Raw genomic sequence first — 17,070 nt, forward strand, 5'->3', positions numbered from 1 at the left:
CAAAAACGTTTGAAATATTAGGATAAGATACTCAGAAAGGGGATGATCATCCTTTAGCACCTTTCCCTTGAAAATCAACTGATGTTGACCAACTAGGAGACTGGTTTGATTCACTATTATATCTTCGAACAAGGACACTAGCATCTGAAACCAATTATGTATAGCACAAATACATTAGAAACATAGCTGAAGAGCCTGTACTCAGTCATGTAGCTTCCAGAAGCTCTTTCACTATTTATATTGCAGAATATGAAGTACTACAGGATAAACAAAAAAAGCAACGATGCAGAAATAAGACCATAGCTCACATTTTTATCCACTTGAACACTATTTATTTGTGACTCTAAAGTCTTGATATTAATCTACACAGTTGAATCAGAAGTTTCCTCAAAAATGTTGCTGGGACCAGAGCCTTCATTTGAGTGTTGATATGCCATGCTAGGTAAGAGCAATGAATGTCTGTAAACAAAGGGTGTACCAAATCAGTAATGTCATCATTAAACGACATATTACAGAAGACTAGGAGCACACTAAACATTATAAACAAAATACGTATAGCACCAAATATCCGTTCCTTGGTTACATTTTGGAAAAGGAAAGCAAAGTATTATGTCGGACGTAATGTATCTGGAATGAAATGTGCTGTAGATATACCTCTTCTTCTGTCTGTATATTCAGCTATAGCTAAATATTTTAGACGTCCCTCCTCAACATCCTGCTGAGTCTAACTTGTGGTAGTTTTTGTCTTTATGCAGGCCATTTGCTCCCAAAAGAGAATGATAAATTTGTTGAAAGAGTACAAGCTAGAGTTGAGGAGGAGGATCATCAAGCAATCTTGGCAGCTGACATGGATGCTGCTAGGGATGCCATTGCAACTGCTGAGCAATCAAGAAAAACAACCGAGAATTTCAGACCGGATTCCATAAACGATGGTAAAAGCGAGAATGAGGAAAGTAAAGGCCAGACAATTCAAAGCATTAATGAAAGCGAGTCTACTGCAATCGCCTAATGAACAAGGAATCTGGAAAACAAGTTCTACAACGAGAGGGTGTTAGTGGAGCTTATGATGCTGTGGCAAATTTACCTATGAAATTTTATCACTACTATCATGGCAGCAATACTGATATGGGCACCCTTATTGAGGTAACCTTACATATGAAATACTTCCAAGGCATCAATTCATCAGATAAACAAACAATTATTAAAAAAAAAATATCCATTTCTGTATGCAATTTATCTCGCTAGCAACATAATTAAATAAGAAATGTCTACAAAATGATTATTTGTTTCCAATTTCGACAGCATATAGCAGCAGATATCTTCTCTTGTTAGCTTCCAAAACTTGCCTCAGCTAATTGAACAAAGTGTTTCGAACAACATCCAATTTGCTTAGCTAACACCATACATCATACATATCCATAGCGTAATTGAATGATACAATGCGAAACAGAGTCGTTGATGAGGCTATATTGAGCTGAATCCTGAACAAAACTTCAAATTGCCTAATGACAGAGAACAATCCCAGATTTCTAGGGTTTTCTAGTCAAACCGTATTAGACTCAATTCGATTTCATTGACTTATTGGCATCAAATTCCGATATAGCCATCGGAATGAAAATTCCACAAGCTATGAATTCATACACTCAAAATGAAAATTCCAGATTGAAGAGGCTATGGTAGACGAATCAAATCAAATCGACTTACCGGAAAATCAACGGCGGCGTCTCTGGTTGGATTGGATGAAGATTGGACGCTGGGTTGATTACGTTTTCGCCCGATTGAATCCGAGGGCTTCAACCCATACGACTCATTTCTCTCACTGCTTGATTCGACTCTGCTCTCTCACCACTGAGACTCGTATCTAATCTCTCAAGGCTTCAGACGTGCTCTTCAGACGTGGGTGCTCTGTGCTTGCCGCTAATTCGCCCAGTAGGTGGCGGAGACGTGGCATATCTCCCGCCAGCGTCCGGCGGGCGCTTCTCCCGCTTCTCACCGGCGATTCCATAAAAGCCCTTCTCTCTAAACCAGACGGCGACGATGACGAGGGGAAGGATCGTCATCTAAGAAATCCCATCTATGCCCTGTGGATTTCCCCTTCGCCGATGAATAGTCGACACGTGGTTCAGCCCACTTGTGGCGTACGGGACTACGGCGGAGTCCAGCGCTTTCCAAATTGATATTTTAGTTGCTTTTCTTGATGATCAAAACACAAAAGTGACAAAACAAAAGGTTCGTTTTGGGCCTTATGAGCCCCAATGGACCAACAAATGCAACCCAATAACCCCAGTAACTGGGGTAAATTGCGAGAGGCTTCCATGGTTTTCTTTCATTTGAGTGATAAATTGGGGTTGTTTTAGTTCTTTTTTGAAGAAGGAAAACCAGACTATCAAAAGAAATACTACACTAATATTAACAGTTGATGGGAACATGAACTATATCAAGATATATTAAAATTGGAAGAATTGAAAAATGATAGGTATGGAACAAGCAAACTTTCAAATTTGGCCTTATTGGATAACGAACAATCAATTTACATATATTAATGTGGTATACAGACTTCAGAAAATAGATCCAAAGAACCTATCCAGACCCCGAACGCATTATGCTCACAACTCACAATCCCTCAACCCCAAAACATTGTTCATCGACATAATGCAGAAATCTGAGATTATATATGCATCCACAGCACTAACCTACTACTTTCACATTTCCAAACGATGTTGTTGCTGCTATGAGGGTGGACATGGCTAGCTCGCTACATAGCTTCAACGATTATGGAGCGGGTCTGAAGCGTTCGGAACTCTCCTCTTGTTTGCAAAGAAGGCTTCAAATGAGTAGTGGTGCCAGCGCTTCTTCTCCTCGTTCACCTCTTGCTTTGCTTCCAGATTTTCCGACGAGTTCTGCAGCTGATCATGAACACTAACTGGTGTTGTTGTTGTTGTCGAATTTTCTTTGTACCCGGAAACTAGCACTGCCAGAAATAGCAGAACTATCATTCTCCGCTGTAACTTCATTTTGCAACAGGAGGATGAAAGAGGAAACACCATGGAAAAGCTATGTGGCTTTGTGAAGTGAAGCTTTGGCAAGGTGTGGAAGTGGAAGAAGAACAAATTAGAAAAAGGAATTCAAAAGGTGATTAAAAGGTGGAGGTGGTGGTATTGAGTACACCCTGCAAACAAGGGACACTTCGCACGAGACGAACACTACGCTTTTAAATTTGGAAATGTATATTATTCTTTGTGCTTCACGAGAACTCTTTTTCACACATTATGCTTTTTCTCTGGCTTTCTTTTCTAGGGTCTGGCTCTGGGTCAGAGTCCAAGCTCTATATATGGCATAGGGCATACACATCTTGGCTCTTGTGCCTTTTTCTTTGTCTTGGGTTTCGCTTGTCGTCTTCGGAAGCTAGACCCCCTTTGTAGCGAAGCCTGCTCCTCAAACTTAACCAAAAACAATCTTAAACACAAGACACTTTCCTAGTTTTCTTCTCCATGTTCTGGATTCTGATACAAAAATGGGATTACACGATACCAGTAATTACTGCAATTTTTCCTTTTGATACGAAAACGTTAATTCAACTAAAGTGAAAACTAAAGGACGTAGGTGACGACGTAAAGATATATAGAGGTGAAAACTACAGTGAAAACGGGTTCGAGTGGTCAAATCATGCGTGAGTTTAGCAACTGGGCGTGAGCCTTCCCCAATGTTCTTTTTCGGGTTTTCCTTCTTTTTTGAGGGTTCCCGATGAAGTTAACTGGATGAGGAGGAGGAAGGAAGAAGATCCAAGCGACCTTTTCATTGTCTTATATGCCACCGTGACTGGTGGAGCTGTGCTAGGACTGCTAGCTATGCTGGATTCTTCTCACTGTGCCACATGATATGATATGATTTGATACTGGCCAGTAGCAAAGCCATGCATGAAGACTGAAAAGCGTACGTGTTCCATACTTGAGACAAGGCGCGACATGCTCGGCTTTAAAGAATCAAGAGGTGTATTCACACACAAAAAAAGAATCAAGAGGTTAAATCTTAATTAAATTCAAAATATAAATGGTAAAAATGTAATCTAGGATAGCTGGTATATATACAATAAATTGATTATATGTTTTATGAGTCGTAAGTGAAGAGACTAATAACAAATTTAAACAGTTTTATCGAAAATAAAGAAAATAAATTTAAACAGTCTTCCGAACTAGGTATTATTATATTTCAACATTGTATATAAACTTAATAATATGAGCATGGTCTATAAACTATTAAACATATGAATCATGGAAAATACGTGTACGGACTAATATGTACGTGTGCGTCCGGACTCTCTTTTATTTACATATATTTGTCAATGTAAATTATAATATTAACCGTTCAAAAATTAAATATACCAATGAAGATCATCTATGTAAAAAATCAGTGTAAACATATTTTTTTGCTCAATCGATTGAATCAAACAAATTGACAGCTGATCATGAGACTGCTAACTTTCACCATAACTGTTCATTTGTTTGATTCATTCGGCTGAGCAAACGATTTTTGTTTACATTAATTTTTTGTAGAGGTGAACTTCACAGGTTAATTCAACTTTTGAGGTTAAGATTATGATTTACATTGACAAATGTATGTAAATAAGAGAGAGTCTGATCACGCACATACATAATAGTCCGAACGCAAGTATTTTTTATGAATCATACAAGTGCAAAGTCGAACTCCTAACCTAGCATAGTTATAATTCAGTTCTTAACTCTTCAGTCTTCATCACATTAGTCTAACCTTTAAAGGTGTGACTCGTGTCACAACAATCCATGGCTCACTAAGGAAAAAAATTTAACTCCAATCAATATCGGCAAGACTCAAACTCGTGTCCGCCTGTGAGGTTCCTCAACCTAGTCACCTGGATGCTCTTACAAACTCAACAACCTTGTCCTAATTATCATAATAGTTAGAAATTAAGGGAATACAAAGCAAAGGCCCCAAACATCATAAGGCCCAGACTAAATATTCATTTGGGCCTGAAGAATTGACTTCAGGTCGGGTCGCGACTACATACCGGAAAAACCCAAGGCCCATAAAAAAACCCAGCCGGCTGCCGCCACTCAACTGTAACAAACTAATAGCCACTGTCACGCTTTTCGCACTCCTGCCGGATATAAACTATATCCCAGTTTGTTAGATTCAACTCAACAACTAGTAAACGGCGGATTCAGGCTGTTTAATTCCGTCGTCACCTGAACCCTAGCTTTCTACATTAACGACGATGATCTCCCTCAACTCCACCGAATTGAACTACCTCGTCTTTCGTTACCTCCACGAATCAGGTCCGTTCCGTTCGCAATTCTTCATCATCATTGCAACTACTCTCTTTGTGCTGGAAACTCTTCTAAATTGTTTGATTTTGAATAGGCTTCACTCATTCCGCTTATGCTTTCGGATTCGAGGCCGGAGTCAACAAGAGCACCGTGGATGGTAATCTAGTTCCGCCGGGCGCACTAGTAACTTTTCTACAGAAAGGCCTTCAGTTTCTCGAGCTTGAGGCGGACTTAGGCAATAGTGTAAGCAACATTTTTGAGTGATTTTGTTGGTTAATACGTTTTTGTTGGATTTTGGAGTTCGGAGGTTGATTGATGTGTGTGTTGGATTTACAGAGTGATACGGATACGGAGGATGACTTTTCGTTTCTGCAACCGTTGGATTTTATCACAAAAGATGCGTATCAGTTACAGAAAATTGTTAAGGAAAAGAAGAATAGGATGAACGCTGCTAACAATGAGGCCAGGCAGGAAAGAGAAAGGGAAGTAGAGGTGGAGAGAAAGGAAGAGGTCCAAGGCGATAAGGCGGAGAAGGATAGGGAACAGGAAATTGGTAAAGAGAAGGAGGAGTCGAAGCAGGATCACATACAGATGGAGAAACTGGAGCCTGAAGAAAATGGAGCTGGTGGAGGTAATCTGCGCTAGCCATTGTATTCGTTATGGTTGCTTCATTTCTGATCGCAATGATTTGAATTGTCTGTACATGTGTAAAACAGGGGTGGAGCCAATGGAGACCTCCCCAAGCTCAACATCCGCGCCTAGTGAAATTCCTACTAGTGATGTCATAGTTCTAGAAGGCCATACCTCAGAGGTTTGGACATGTCCCTCTATCCCTGCATTGTACATTTATCTCTTACGTATGTAATTGGTCAAGGAATGGTTCATTGAACTGGTTCCTCTATTGTTGACAGGTTTTTGCTTGTGCGTGGAGTCCATCAGGTTCGCTTCTTGCATCTGGGTGAGTATATTGTCTTCGATTGTAGGCTAGATCACTGTATTGAGACGATGGTTTTTGACATGAAAGAAAGTCCACAAATATGGAAGTTCTTGTGTCAGGCGTTTCTCATCTGTCTTCCCTTGTTTAGTTCTGGAGATTCAACAGCTCGAATTTGGACCATTGCCGGTGGAAGTTGTAGATCTAGCATGCAAAATGAACCTGTACATGTTTCTGTGTTAAAGCATTTCAAAGGGAGAGCCAATGAGAAAAGCAAGGATGTGACTACGCTTGATTGGAATGTGAGTTTTTTAGCATTTTCAGTTGAAAACTGTGGCATGACTCTCCCTGACTTTGTTTTTGCTAAAGCATTTACCATTTAACAGGATGATGGAACGTTGCTAGCAACAGGTTCCTATGATGGCCAAGCAAGAATATGGGGAAGAGACGGTGAGTTACTGTCTTAATCTTCCGCATGCTTATGGTTAAAATTTACTCTGGTAATGTCAGCCTAGGTTTTTTGTTATCATTAGTTTGTTTTTTAATTACTGGCAGGATTTTCATATAGGAGAGTTAAGGACTACTTTGATCAGACATAAAGGGCCAATCTTTTCTCTGAAGTGGAACAAAGAAGGCGATTATCTTCTGAGTGGAAGTGTGGATAGAACTGCAATTGTGTGGGAGTTAAAGACTGGCGAATGGAAACAACAATTTGAATTTCATTCAGGTACAGCATTGTTGTGCATGTGTGCGTCTGTTAAATTTCAAGTTCCCTATGATGTTAATCAAGTCAAAAATATTTTTCAGCTCCAACTCTGGATGTTGATTGGCGAGACAATACTTCTTTTGCAACATGCTCTACTGATGGTACAATACATGTCTGCAAGGTCGGAGAGAACCAACCAATCAAAACTTTCTTAGGCCATCAGGTTTGTGCATGATAACATGTAATTCTTTCATTGAACACATGATCAGTTACTACTGTAAGAAGACCAATTGAACTCTGGCTATGTCCATTCTTGGGTTCAGGATATAAAAATGATCGTTAATGACTCATGATACATATTGATTTCTCTTGAAATTATAATACTTCCAATTATATATACTTAAAGACACACAACTCGTGAGTTGCTAAATCTAACCAGGACATTCATGATGTGGCATCTTTACTCTTTCAGGGTGAAGTAAATGCTATTAAGTGGGATCCGACTGGCTCATTATTGGCTTCTTGCTCTGATGATCATACAGCAAAGGTAACGTATAATTTGTTAATCGCTATTATTGTTGAATCAGTATATGGGTACCCTTCTTTTCAAGATTTGAATCAACAGTGTGGATGTAAATTCTAAACTGATACCAATTTTCATAATCTAGAGCAGCTTTTCATGATTTCTTTTTATCACGGTTATATTCAAAGGGATTAGAAACTCAATTATCTTTTTTCAGATATGGAGTATGAAGCAAGACAACTATTTGCATGATTTGAAGGAACATGTTAAGGTACTTGATGGTTTTCCATCTGTGAGTTTATGGTATATAAATCTCAGATTGTAATATGGATGCATCTTTGCAGGAGATATATACAATCCGGTGGAGTCCTACAGGACCTGGTTCACATAATCCAAATCAACAATTAGTGATAGCAAGGTAAACGTGCTGCTTCTTCTTAAATGTTTGGAAATGGGGTACAAACGGTCTCGTTCGTTCAATCCCACTAGTATGACATGCTTTTGTGGTGTTAAATATTATCTCTTTGCAGTTATGGTCACATATGAGTTCTATACAATACGTTATGTATTTAAGGGTAGTACATACCAGTATGTTGGAGAGAGCTCCTTACAGTTAGGCCAATAGGCTAGTGAATACTGCTTCCTTATTTGTACATTCCTTATGCTTCCATATTTTTACTTTCTACCAGCGCTTCCTTTGATTCACACGTAAAACTCTGGGATGTGGAACGAGGAACACTTATCTACAACTTATATGGCCACAGGTAAAAATGGTAGAGTTTCATTATATAACAATCGCATTGTAATGGTTGTTGTTTTTTGTGATTCACTGAAAGTTTAATTGCAATAACCTAGGGATCCGGTATACTCTGTTGCATTCAGCCCTAATGGTGAGTACTTGGCTAGTGGATCTATGGACAAATGCATGCACATATGGTCTGTGAAGGAAGGCAAACTAGTAAAAACATACACCGGAAATGGGGGAATATTTGAAGTTTGTTGGAACAAAGATGGCGATAAGATAGCTGCTTGTTTTGCTAACAATAATGTATGTATTGTGGATTTCCGAATGTAGAACAATTTCTTTCAGTTGGTGCAGGCATGTAGCTTCCTGTTATTAACTTGTTATAGATGACTATGAAAAGCTTCTTTCTGTCATACGATGTATCCCAATCAAATTTATGAGGACTGCAGTTGCACATTTCGACCTTCTCTGGTGACAGCAAAGAGTGAAATAGTCCCCAGCAAAAGTGTTCTCAGTTTTGAGACTTGCACACAGAAATTTGTCGGTAAAACTGATTTTAGAAGTGAGCAGTGAGCTTGTATATTTTGAGAAATAGACCAGGAAAGGATAATATGACAAAACTGCAATTTATCTATTAACATGAATTCTACAGCAATTGAAAACTAGAGGATAACAGTTCAACATCCCCAGATGCATTCATCTAATCAATCTGCTAAAACAAACTCTACGCAAAACAAATCCTCTAACTAGTAGTACATAAAACCTAAATGGTTAAATGCAAGTGATGGGACTATGTAAGCAAAAACCTGTCATCCTACAGAAATAAATCCAAGCATAGATTACAGAAGCAAGCAAAGGCACCAGAGCAGATTTCACGAACTCAGTTCGCAGGAGCCCTTCCACACTGATCTTGCAGGTAAGACTTGATCTTCTAACGATAAAAAAGAATCATCTATATTGAACATTGAGGTCACTTGCAGTCATTCTATAACATCTTCAAAAAAGTATGCAGGTACCTCTGGAGGAGAAGGCATCACTGCCACACATTTGAACTGTTTTCATAAACATAACCATTCATATCAGTACCAGTAAGGTGGGATTTAAAACTAAAATCAGAAGATAAACATTTGGCGTAAATACCTTATGTCTTTTGTACTTTTCTCTTATAGCTTGCAGAGACCCTCCTCGTCTACCCAAATACAAGTCATGTATGATAAGGACACATTCTTTCAACTCAGATGGTTTATATCCTGAATATTGTTGCAGCGATGAAGTCTGCAAAGAGCAAATTAGTAAATAATTGCCTTCCTCACAAGTCGATGACTGTTGCATAGTCTTTAACAAGCTCTTACCCATGGATTCATCCTTGGTTGGATGATAAATCTTGTAAGAAATACAACAGATGCAGCCACCAAAGAAGGCAAAAATTTGACACAGTTGTAGTCTAACAAGCTTAGCTCTGCAAGGTAGTAGCCCAGAAATTCAAAATGCAGATCAGGATCCTGTAGAAATGCACAACACATATCATTAGCTTTCCGAAATGTAATCCATGTTAAGCACATTTTTCACATGTCAGAGATTTCGATAGAGATATTTCACTTACTTTGTTGCCCTCTTCAGCAACTCTATTGAATCTCCTGAAAACCCAAAATGAGAAGGAACATAAATGAGTACAATGTGTTATCAAACTCGGCATAATAAATGCATAGCAAGAAGGAAATACAGAAACTTTCCCATTTCCCATACCTTAAAATTGTCTTTATTGTAGGATTGCCCAATTCAAACTTCAAGACCTTAAGTATATCAGCCTCCATTTTGCACACCTTTTCAACAACAAGTATCAATCCACAGCACTACATTACAAAACCGCAAAAGAAATATAAACACTTCCTAAGATCACAAAATGAAACATGAAACTCACATCTTCCTTAGTGTATGTATTATCTGTTATGTAACACAATTCTTCCACATGTGGAGGTGTGATCTCCTCATACTTCCTATCAACCACATAAACAACACAATTACTAACACAATCCATATGAGCTCAACAATTAGATTGAGTTTCAATGATTGGGGGACTTACGAAGCGACGAGCATTGAAGAAACACCAAGTAATTGAAGCATTTTCCGATTGAGAGCATTGAAAGAAAGGAACCTATCGACATACGAAACGGTGAGGTAGAGAGTATCAGGAAGGAGCTTGTATTCCTCAGCAACTTCCACCAACCAGTCCACCAACACTCCTCTCATATTTGCAGTGATATCCTTCTGAACCTTCGCAATGTAATCCGGCAAAGGCCTTCTATTTGGATCCACCTGAATTCAAAACCCATCTCCACCATTAGCCCCAAATAGCTCAAAACCCTAAACCCAGAACCAATCTACAATTCAAACCAAACCCATTCAATCAATTCCAGAAATGAACAATACCTCTAGCTTGTGGAGATACTCGTAAATGTCGCGAGCATAAGGCTCGCACATTTGGGGATCTGACGGCGTCGTTTCGACCTCCTCTGTCTTCGGCGGCGCGAGTTCCGGGATTGGCCGCGGTTTTTTCGCGGCCCGGGATTTAGTGCTGCATTTCCGCTTCTGCGGCTCAACAGGGTTCGGAGCTGCGGCGTTTTGGAGCCTGGGAAGCTCGCCCAGCACGACGCGCTTCTTGTTCGGCGTTCGCTCGACGGCGGCTGCGGCTTCTTCGGCCTTCCGCTTCATTGCGCGCGTGACGCGGACGCAGTTCTCTTTCTCCGACATAACTGAGTATCTGAGATTCAGAGAGAGAAAGAGACACTGAGATTATTGGAGAGAGAGAGAGAGACGCGTTAAACGAGAGAGTTTTGTAAGCGAGGTTTTGAGGGGCGCCATTTTGAAATACAGAGGTTTTGGCGCTCTTGCTTTTTTTGCTTTCTCTTAAGTTTATTTTGAGTTTGGGTTTTCATTTTTGGGTTTCGACCGGCGGTTCGATACTCAATTTGGTTCAATTTTTTGAAATTGGGAATTCGATTTGGTGCTGCTCATGCATTTTGGGCTTTTGGCACGTGAACGTACTTTATTGCCCTTTACTGATGTGTCTATTTACATTATGCACCCACGTTCTGTGACATAATGCTGCCATTTTTAGAAATTTTTATTAACTAATTATTAGAGAATTTGATTGAACTTGACATAATCCTACGTTACATACTTGATTTAGAAAGAAAACAAAACATATTTAATTAGTATGATTTCAATTAAAAAGCCAGAATTTTACAATACGTTAAAATAACAATGTGTTAATTTCATTAAAAATTAACCACTATATATGTTCGAGTTGGTAATAATTTAGGTGTGAAACACTCATACCTAAGTTCAAATCTCAGCTGATACTAATTTGAGTTAAATATTAATTTATTCAATCTTTAAGGATACTGTTGTTAATACTCTAAAAAAAATATATTCATTAAAAACTTCAAAATTAAGAGGAACTCACCTCCTTCCATCATTCATCATACTAATCAGAACGTCCACATGACTCCTGATCATCCGTGGAAGTTTGAGTAACCTCACTTCACAACTTTCATTTAGCTTTGTGACGTTTGCTTCATCTCAGTTTCTTTCAACATTCAAGACTCAATCTCCAACTAACTCTATTGCTATTTCAATGACTAATTCTTGACGTCTCATAATTTGATAACCATCTTCGTTTTTGAAGCTGCTTGATATGTTTAACACACAATGAACAATTTCGAAATAGTTTTACTGATCAGAGGTTGACGAATCAAAGGTTGCAACAGTTTTACCGACTCCCCTACCAGCATCATGTCCTTCTATACAATAATTGCTTTGTTCCTTCTGGATCACAACAGTATCAACAATGTAACTCTTTCATTAGCTTTCATTTTTCTTGTTGATCAAATTCACGTTACCAGTTGTTCTAGGACTTTGATGTCAAAGACAAAATATGATGCTCCAGAAAGTTTAATGTCCAATTCTGTACTTTGGAATTTCCAATAGGGAAAAACGTTACAAGGCATAACAGAATATTGAGAGAGGTTGAGAAATGAGATATATCAGCTAGAATTCAGCCTTTCAGTTCTCAATTAGACATTGCAGACAAACTAAACATACAGGAATACAGAGATAACTTGCAAATTTGCATTCAGCTCTCTACATGTGAGCTCACTACATGAACCTATACCTAACATTCTATGAAATCTATGAAACAGTACAAAATCACATTAAACCTAACTATAACTTGACAGCATTATTGTAGGCAGAAGTCAGCAGAAGATAACTGGCTTTGTCAATGGGAGATGCCGTGTAATGGGTGCCACTGACTGTTTCTGTTTGAGTAGGCTCTTTGTTTTACTACCGAACCATCCTGAAATGCACAGATAAATCAGAGTTCGCTAAAGGAAATACACAGGAGCAACTCATCAGTAATCCACAATACAGAAGATCAATCTGGTGCTAACCTGGCATGAAATGTCGTGGAATTGTGGAACCCTTCAAGATGGTCTGGAAGCAGATTCAGGTTGAATACCCCCATCTCTGTCCACAGATTTGGCAACTTTACCAGCCTTCACACTTATACTTTATTGGACAAGCCCTTGCCCCCATAATCTTTCATGCTTTCGCATCTCCAAACAATGAATCTGGTAACTGTGAAGGGCAATGCATTTTTGCCACACATTTGAACTGTCCACATAAAATGACTCCATTGAGAAAATGTTTTCATTAATCATATATGGGTTTAAGAATCCAACTTTTGATAGACATACCTTAGTTTGCTTGTATTTTTCTCGTACAGCTACCAAAGATCCACCACGTCTACCCAAGTACAAGTCATGAATGATAAGAACACATTCTCTCAAATCAGCTGCCTTATAACCAGTATATTCTTGCAGTGCTGGACACTGCAAATCAGAGAAATGTATACAATTTAGTAATTGCCCTTCATAAATAAAAACTAGCAGTAATAAGAATAGTACATTGTCAAGATTGTCAAACACATACCCAAGCATTCACTTTTGATCTAGTAATAATAACTCTTGCTAGAAATACAGCGGATGCAGCTATCATAGAAGGCAAGAACTTCACAAGTTTGTAATCCACCAAACTTAGATCTGTGAGGTAGTGAATCAAATACTCAAACTGCACACTGGGAGTCTGCAGAAAACAGAGAAGAGCAAAGAAGTCAATATCATATAGTATCAACTTGGCAAATCCAAATATGTGAGATAGATATAAGTGAAACTTACTTTGTAGTAACTCTCTTGAGCAAGATCAATGAATTTTCTGCCAACCAATATGTCAAATGAGCAACAATCAGTCATAGTTTAAGGCTTGTTGAGCAGCTGTAATAACCAACCAGAAATGAGTTTTGATAGTCAGAACCATCATTACCTTAAGAATGTTCGAACATTGGGATTTCCCATTTCAAATTTCAGAGAAAGGAGTATATTAGCCTCCATCTTGATCACCTAGACAATTACCAAAAGATAACAATTAGTATGAATACTCCATAACAAGTCCAAAAGGACATACTAATTGATTCACATAGATTCAACCACCAAGAAAAATAAGCAAGCACCTGTTGTTTAGTGAATGTATTTTCAGTTATGTCAGAAAGCTCATCCACATTTGGAGGATCAATCTCTTCATACTTCCTATTAATCAATCAGGAAACAATCAGTGTAATTCTACAAGTTATTAGACAACACCAGCTCATAAACAGAATTAGAGTAATCGCAAACATACGAGGCAATAAAGATCGAAGCCACTCCGACTAGCTGAAGCTCACTCCTTGGCACCACATTCATGGAGAGATACTTATCAACATAAGACACAGCAAGATGAAGGGTCTCCGGTAGGAGCTCATATTCATCTGCAACCTCCACAAACCAATCCACAAGAACACCTCTCATATTCGCATTGATAGAATCCTTCTGGATCTTCTCCATGTAATCAGGCAATGGCCTTCTCTTTGGTTCCACCTAAACACCAACCCATTTCCATTATAACCAATTACTCAAATTGACCAAACAAATCAAAACTCTAATCAAAATCAATTCCCAAACTAAACCCACTATTGCATTCATCCCCAAAATCACAAATTTAACTGCTTTATACTCCAATTTCAGTACCCAATTCTAATTACAAATACCCAAATCATAGAAAAGAAGCGAAGATTCGATCTTTACCTCCATACGGCGGAGATATGCGTAAATATCAGCAGCGTAGGGCCCACAAAGCTGAGGGTCCTCATCGTCACGCGCCGCCTTCTTCACAGCCTTCTTGATTTCCAATTTAGGCTTCTGCGGCGGCGCAACCCCAAGAATATTGTTGGCCAAAGCGACGACGTTTGCCAAGGTGGTAACATCTCCCAGAACAGCCCTTTTCTTAACGGCCAACTGTTTCTCCTCGACGAAAACCGCCTGAGCTCTACGCTTCGCGGCGGCGCGAGTGATCGGAGCTTCGCATTTCTCAGCCACGGTGGTAAGAGCCATTGCGCTTAGGTTGCTAAAGGTTCTGGCTTTCACTCACTGTGGCTGTTGTGCTTTGGGGGTTGGAGATGGTGGAGGTGAGAGAGAGTGGGAGATGAGATGGGGATTTGTAGTGGGTCTGAAATTAGAGAGCGGGGTGTTGAACTTCTCTGAAAAGTCATGGATTTGGCGCTTTATGATTTACTGTGAAAAGTTTTGGTTTTGGGGTTTTGAATTTCAGGTTGGTTTGGGGTTATTTGAGCGTTCGCAAAATTTTTGGGTGGGTGGTTTTGATTTGAAAGTTGGTACTAAAATTTCAGGAAAAGACCAGTTTCCCGCCTGGGCTTTACCTCCTTCCGCCTTTGCATTGGAAAACTATTATTTTCTATTCGTGGACACTATTTCGGTATTTCCCACGGTGTCTCTTAAAAATTAAAATAAACTATACTATCGTTGTGCATGTACAAATTATGCAAAGCTCATTTGAGAAGGACGTCCTACTAATAAAATAAAGCTACTTGGACACGTGGGTTTCTCTATTTACCAGAGTTAAAGGTGACTTTACAATTCTGATTGATGTTTTATTGGGAAAGTTTTAAGTTTCATGGCTTATTAAATCAGTAATGCGATACATTATCAAGTTTGATCGTATGTTTAATGTTGTATTTCTAAAGCAAAAGCTAAAAGCTAAAAGCAAATTGGCTTAAACTAGGGGACAGAAACACCAAATTTTTTCAGGCTCAAGCTAACATTCGTAGGAAGGTTAACCTTATTTCTAAGCTACAAGATAGAGAAGGAAATTGGACTTCGAATGAGGAGGATATTGCTCATATTCTTGTACAGGACTTCAAGAAAAGATTTCACCAGGATTCACCTCCAAGTGCAGCTAGTATTATGGATTTTATATCTATTATTAACCCTGAAATCACAGCTGAGGATAATAATGCTCTTTTGAAACAAATCACGGATGATGAAATTTTGGAAGCACCCGGACCAGATGGTCTGCATGCAATGTTCTTTCAAAGTTGCTGGAAGGAGACAAGAGACACTGTGATACCAATGATTAAAGCCTGCTTTACCAATTGCGATCTAATCAGACACTTGAACCATACCAATATTGCCTGATTCCCAAGGTAGAAAATTCCTCAAAGGGAAATGATTTTAGACCTATTAGCCTTTACAATGTCTCTTATAAAATCATTACCAAAATTTTGATCAAAAGATTAAGACCTCTTTTAGGAAAATGTATATCGAAAAACCAAGATGCTTTTGCACCAGGAAGGGCTATACATGATAACATCCTGATTGCACATGAAATCTTCTCAGATTTTCAGAGAAGATCAGGAAGGAATGGAGCCATGGCAGTCAAACTAGACCTTGAAAAAGCTTATGATTTACTTGATTGGTCTTATATTAAAGCTTGTCTTTTGAGATTTGGCTTTCACTATGATTGGATTGAGTTAGTTATGCATTGCGTTAAATCTGTTTCCGTCTCTATTATTCTCAATGGCTCTCCTCAAGGCTGGTTCCAACCTTCAAGAGGTATAAGACAAGGTGACCTCTTGTCCCCTTATATTTTCATTTTAGCAATGGAACCTTTAATCAGACGGTTTAACTCTTTGGCAGTGAACAGTAAAGCCCAGGTGGGAATTCTTTCTTCCCCTCTTGGTTTCAGAATCTCAAACTTGATGTTTGCTGATGATTGTTTACTTTTTGCAAAGGCCACTAAAAAAGCTACCAGGAACATGTGCAAAGTTTTGGATGCTTTCTCTGTTGCTTCAGTTCAAAAGATTAACTTCCATAAATCTTCACTTTTCTTTTCCTCAAAAGTTAACCACAACATCAGGAATGAAATTATGAATATTATTAATATCCAATAGAAAAGAACTATTGGTAAATATTTAGGCATTCACAATGTTGTGTGGTGGAAAGACCCTGTTAATGCCAAGGAACTCTTGCAGAGAATTTCTAATAAACTCTCAGGGTGGAAACAAAGCACCCTCTCGAGGGCAGGTAAACTTACCCTTATCAAAGCAAACATTTCTGGTATGCCGAACCATGTAATGTCCTGTTTTCGGTGCCCTAAGAACTTGACCAATGAAATTGACAAACAAGGAAGAAATTTCTTGTGGGGTTCAGATATGAAACAAGCTCCTGTGGCTTGGAAAGATATCTGTAAACCTAAAGCTCTAGGTGGTCTAGGTGTTAGACCAGCCAATTTCTTTAATAAGGCTGCAATTGCAAAACTTTCCTGGAAAGTATAGAAACAATTGGTGGGTGCAGGTCATGCAGAAGAAATATCTCAGGAAATGTTCTTATTTCCAGGCCAAAAAGAAGCAAAGAAACTCGATGGCTTGGAATGGTATTCTGGACACAAGGGACCTAATCATTAAAGGTA

At 38.8% G+C, this 17,070-nt stretch overlaps 3 protein-coding genes and 1 non-coding gene across 4 annotated transcripts; 1 reads left to right on the top strand and 3 right to left on the bottom strand.

Moving 5' to 3' along the window:
- Positions 1 to 266: 266 nt before the first annotated feature.
- LOC101303765 lies at positions 267 to 1,994 on the bottom strand. The gene is made up of 3 exons (XR_184008.1): positions 1,705 to 1,994; positions 655 to 878; positions 267 to 459 (listed from the first exon to the last, which is right to left on the bottom strand). It is a non-coding gene; the product is annotated as an uncharacterized LOC101303765 (transcript).
- A 3,145-nt stretch (positions 1,995 to 5,139) lies between these two features.
- LOC101303956 (F-box-like/WD repeat-containing protein TBL1XR1-like) lies at positions 5,140 to 8,666 on the top strand. Its single transcript, XM_004290892.1, has 14 exons — positions 5,140 to 5,312; positions 5,398 to 5,546; positions 5,640 to 5,934; positions 6,020 to 6,114; positions 6,215 to 6,261; positions 6,389 to 6,539; positions 6,624 to 6,687; positions 6,806 to 6,964; positions 7,045 to 7,166; positions 7,416 to 7,490; positions 7,684 to 7,737; positions 7,811 to 7,884; positions 8,156 to 8,230; positions 8,322 to 8,666. Exons 1-14 carry the CDS (start codon positions 5,252 to 5,254, stop codon positions 8,539 to 8,541), a joined length of 1,641 nt encoding a protein of 546 aa, XP_004290940.1. The 5' UTR covers positions 5,140 to 5,251; the 3' UTR covers positions 8,542 to 8,666.
- A 525-nt stretch (positions 8,667 to 9,191) lies between these two features.
- Positions 9,192 to 10,962, bottom strand: LOC101304243 (putative cyclin-A3-1-like). Its single transcript, XM_004290893.1, has 8 exons — positions 10,642 to 10,962; positions 10,295 to 10,527; positions 10,133 to 10,208; positions 9,958 to 10,034; positions 9,815 to 9,848; positions 9,564 to 9,713; positions 9,352 to 9,486; positions 9,192 to 9,263 (listed from the first exon to the last, which is right to left on the bottom strand). Exons 1-8 carry the CDS (start codon positions 10,960 to 10,962, stop codon positions 9,192 to 9,194), a joined length of 1,098 nt encoding a protein of 365 aa, XP_004290941.1.
- A 1,513-nt stretch (positions 10,963 to 12,475) lies between these two features.
- On the bottom strand, positions 12,476 to 14,696 carry LOC101290838 (cyclin-A3-2-like). The gene is made up of 9 exons (XM_004292695.1): positions 14,391 to 14,696; positions 13,948 to 14,183; positions 13,781 to 13,856; positions 13,594 to 13,670; positions 13,449 to 13,485; positions 13,204 to 13,356; positions 12,969 to 13,103; positions 12,663 to 12,885; positions 12,476 to 12,568 (listed from the first exon to the last, which is right to left on the bottom strand). Exons 1-8 carry the CDS (start codon positions 14,694 to 14,696, stop codon positions 12,814 to 12,816), a joined length of 1,092 nt encoding a protein of 363 aa, XP_004292743.1. The 3' UTR covers positions 12,476 to 12,568; positions 12,663 to 12,813.
- Positions 14,697 to 17,070: the final 2,374 nt, after the last annotated feature.

This window comes from Fragaria vesca, linkage group LG2 (assembly GCF_000184155.1).
Source record: "Fragaria vesca subsp. vesca linkage group LG2, FraVesHawaii_1.0, whole genome shotgun sequence".
In the NCBI taxonomy this organism is placed as follows: domain Eukaryota; kingdom Viridiplantae; phylum Streptophyta; class Magnoliopsida; order Rosales; family Rosaceae; genus Fragaria; species Fragaria vesca.

What these genes read in the sequence shown, in the direction of transcription:
- LOC101304243 (XM_004290893.1), bottom strand. Translation starts at nt 10,962, where the DNA reads ATGTCGGAGAAAGAGAACTGCGTCCGCGTCACGCGCGCAATGAAGCGG. An exon ending in AACCAAGGATGAATCCATGG is followed by an intron (nt 9,487 to 9,563) that starts GTAAGAGCTTGT and finishes TGCTCTTTGCAG; the next exon opens with ACTTCATCGCTGCAACAATA. An exon ending in AAAAGTACAAAAGACATAAG is followed by an intron (nt 9,264 to 9,351) that starts GTATTTACGCCA and finishes TTATGAAAACAG; the next exon opens with TTCAAATGTGTGGCAGTGAT.
- LOC101303956 (XM_004290892.1), top strand. Translation starts at nt 5,252, where the DNA reads ATGATCTCCCTCAACTCCACCGAATTGAACTACCTCGTCTTTCGTTAC. An exon ending in ACAATTTGAATTTCATTCAG is followed by an intron (nt 6,965 to 7,044) that starts GTACAGCATTGT and finishes AATATTTTTCAG; the next exon opens with CTCCAACTCTGGATGTTGAT. An exon ending in CTGATGATCATACAGCAAAG is followed by an intron (nt 7,491 to 7,683) that starts GTAACGTATAAT and finishes ATCTTTTTTCAG; the next exon opens with ATATGGAGTATGAAGCAAGA.
- LOC101290838 (XM_004292695.1), bottom strand. Translation starts at nt 14,696, where the DNA reads ATGGCTCTTACCACCGTGGCTGAGAAATGCGAAGCTCCGATCACTCGC. An exon ending in GCTTCGATCTTTATTGCCTC is followed by an intron (nt 13,857 to 13,947) that starts GTATGTTTGCGA and finishes ATTGATTAATAG; the next exon opens with GAAGTATGAAGAGATTGATC. An exon ending in GATCAAAAGTGAATGCTTGG is followed by an intron (nt 13,104 to 13,203) that starts GTATGTGTTTGA and finishes TCTGATTTGCAG; the next exon opens with TGTCCAGCACTGCAAGAATA.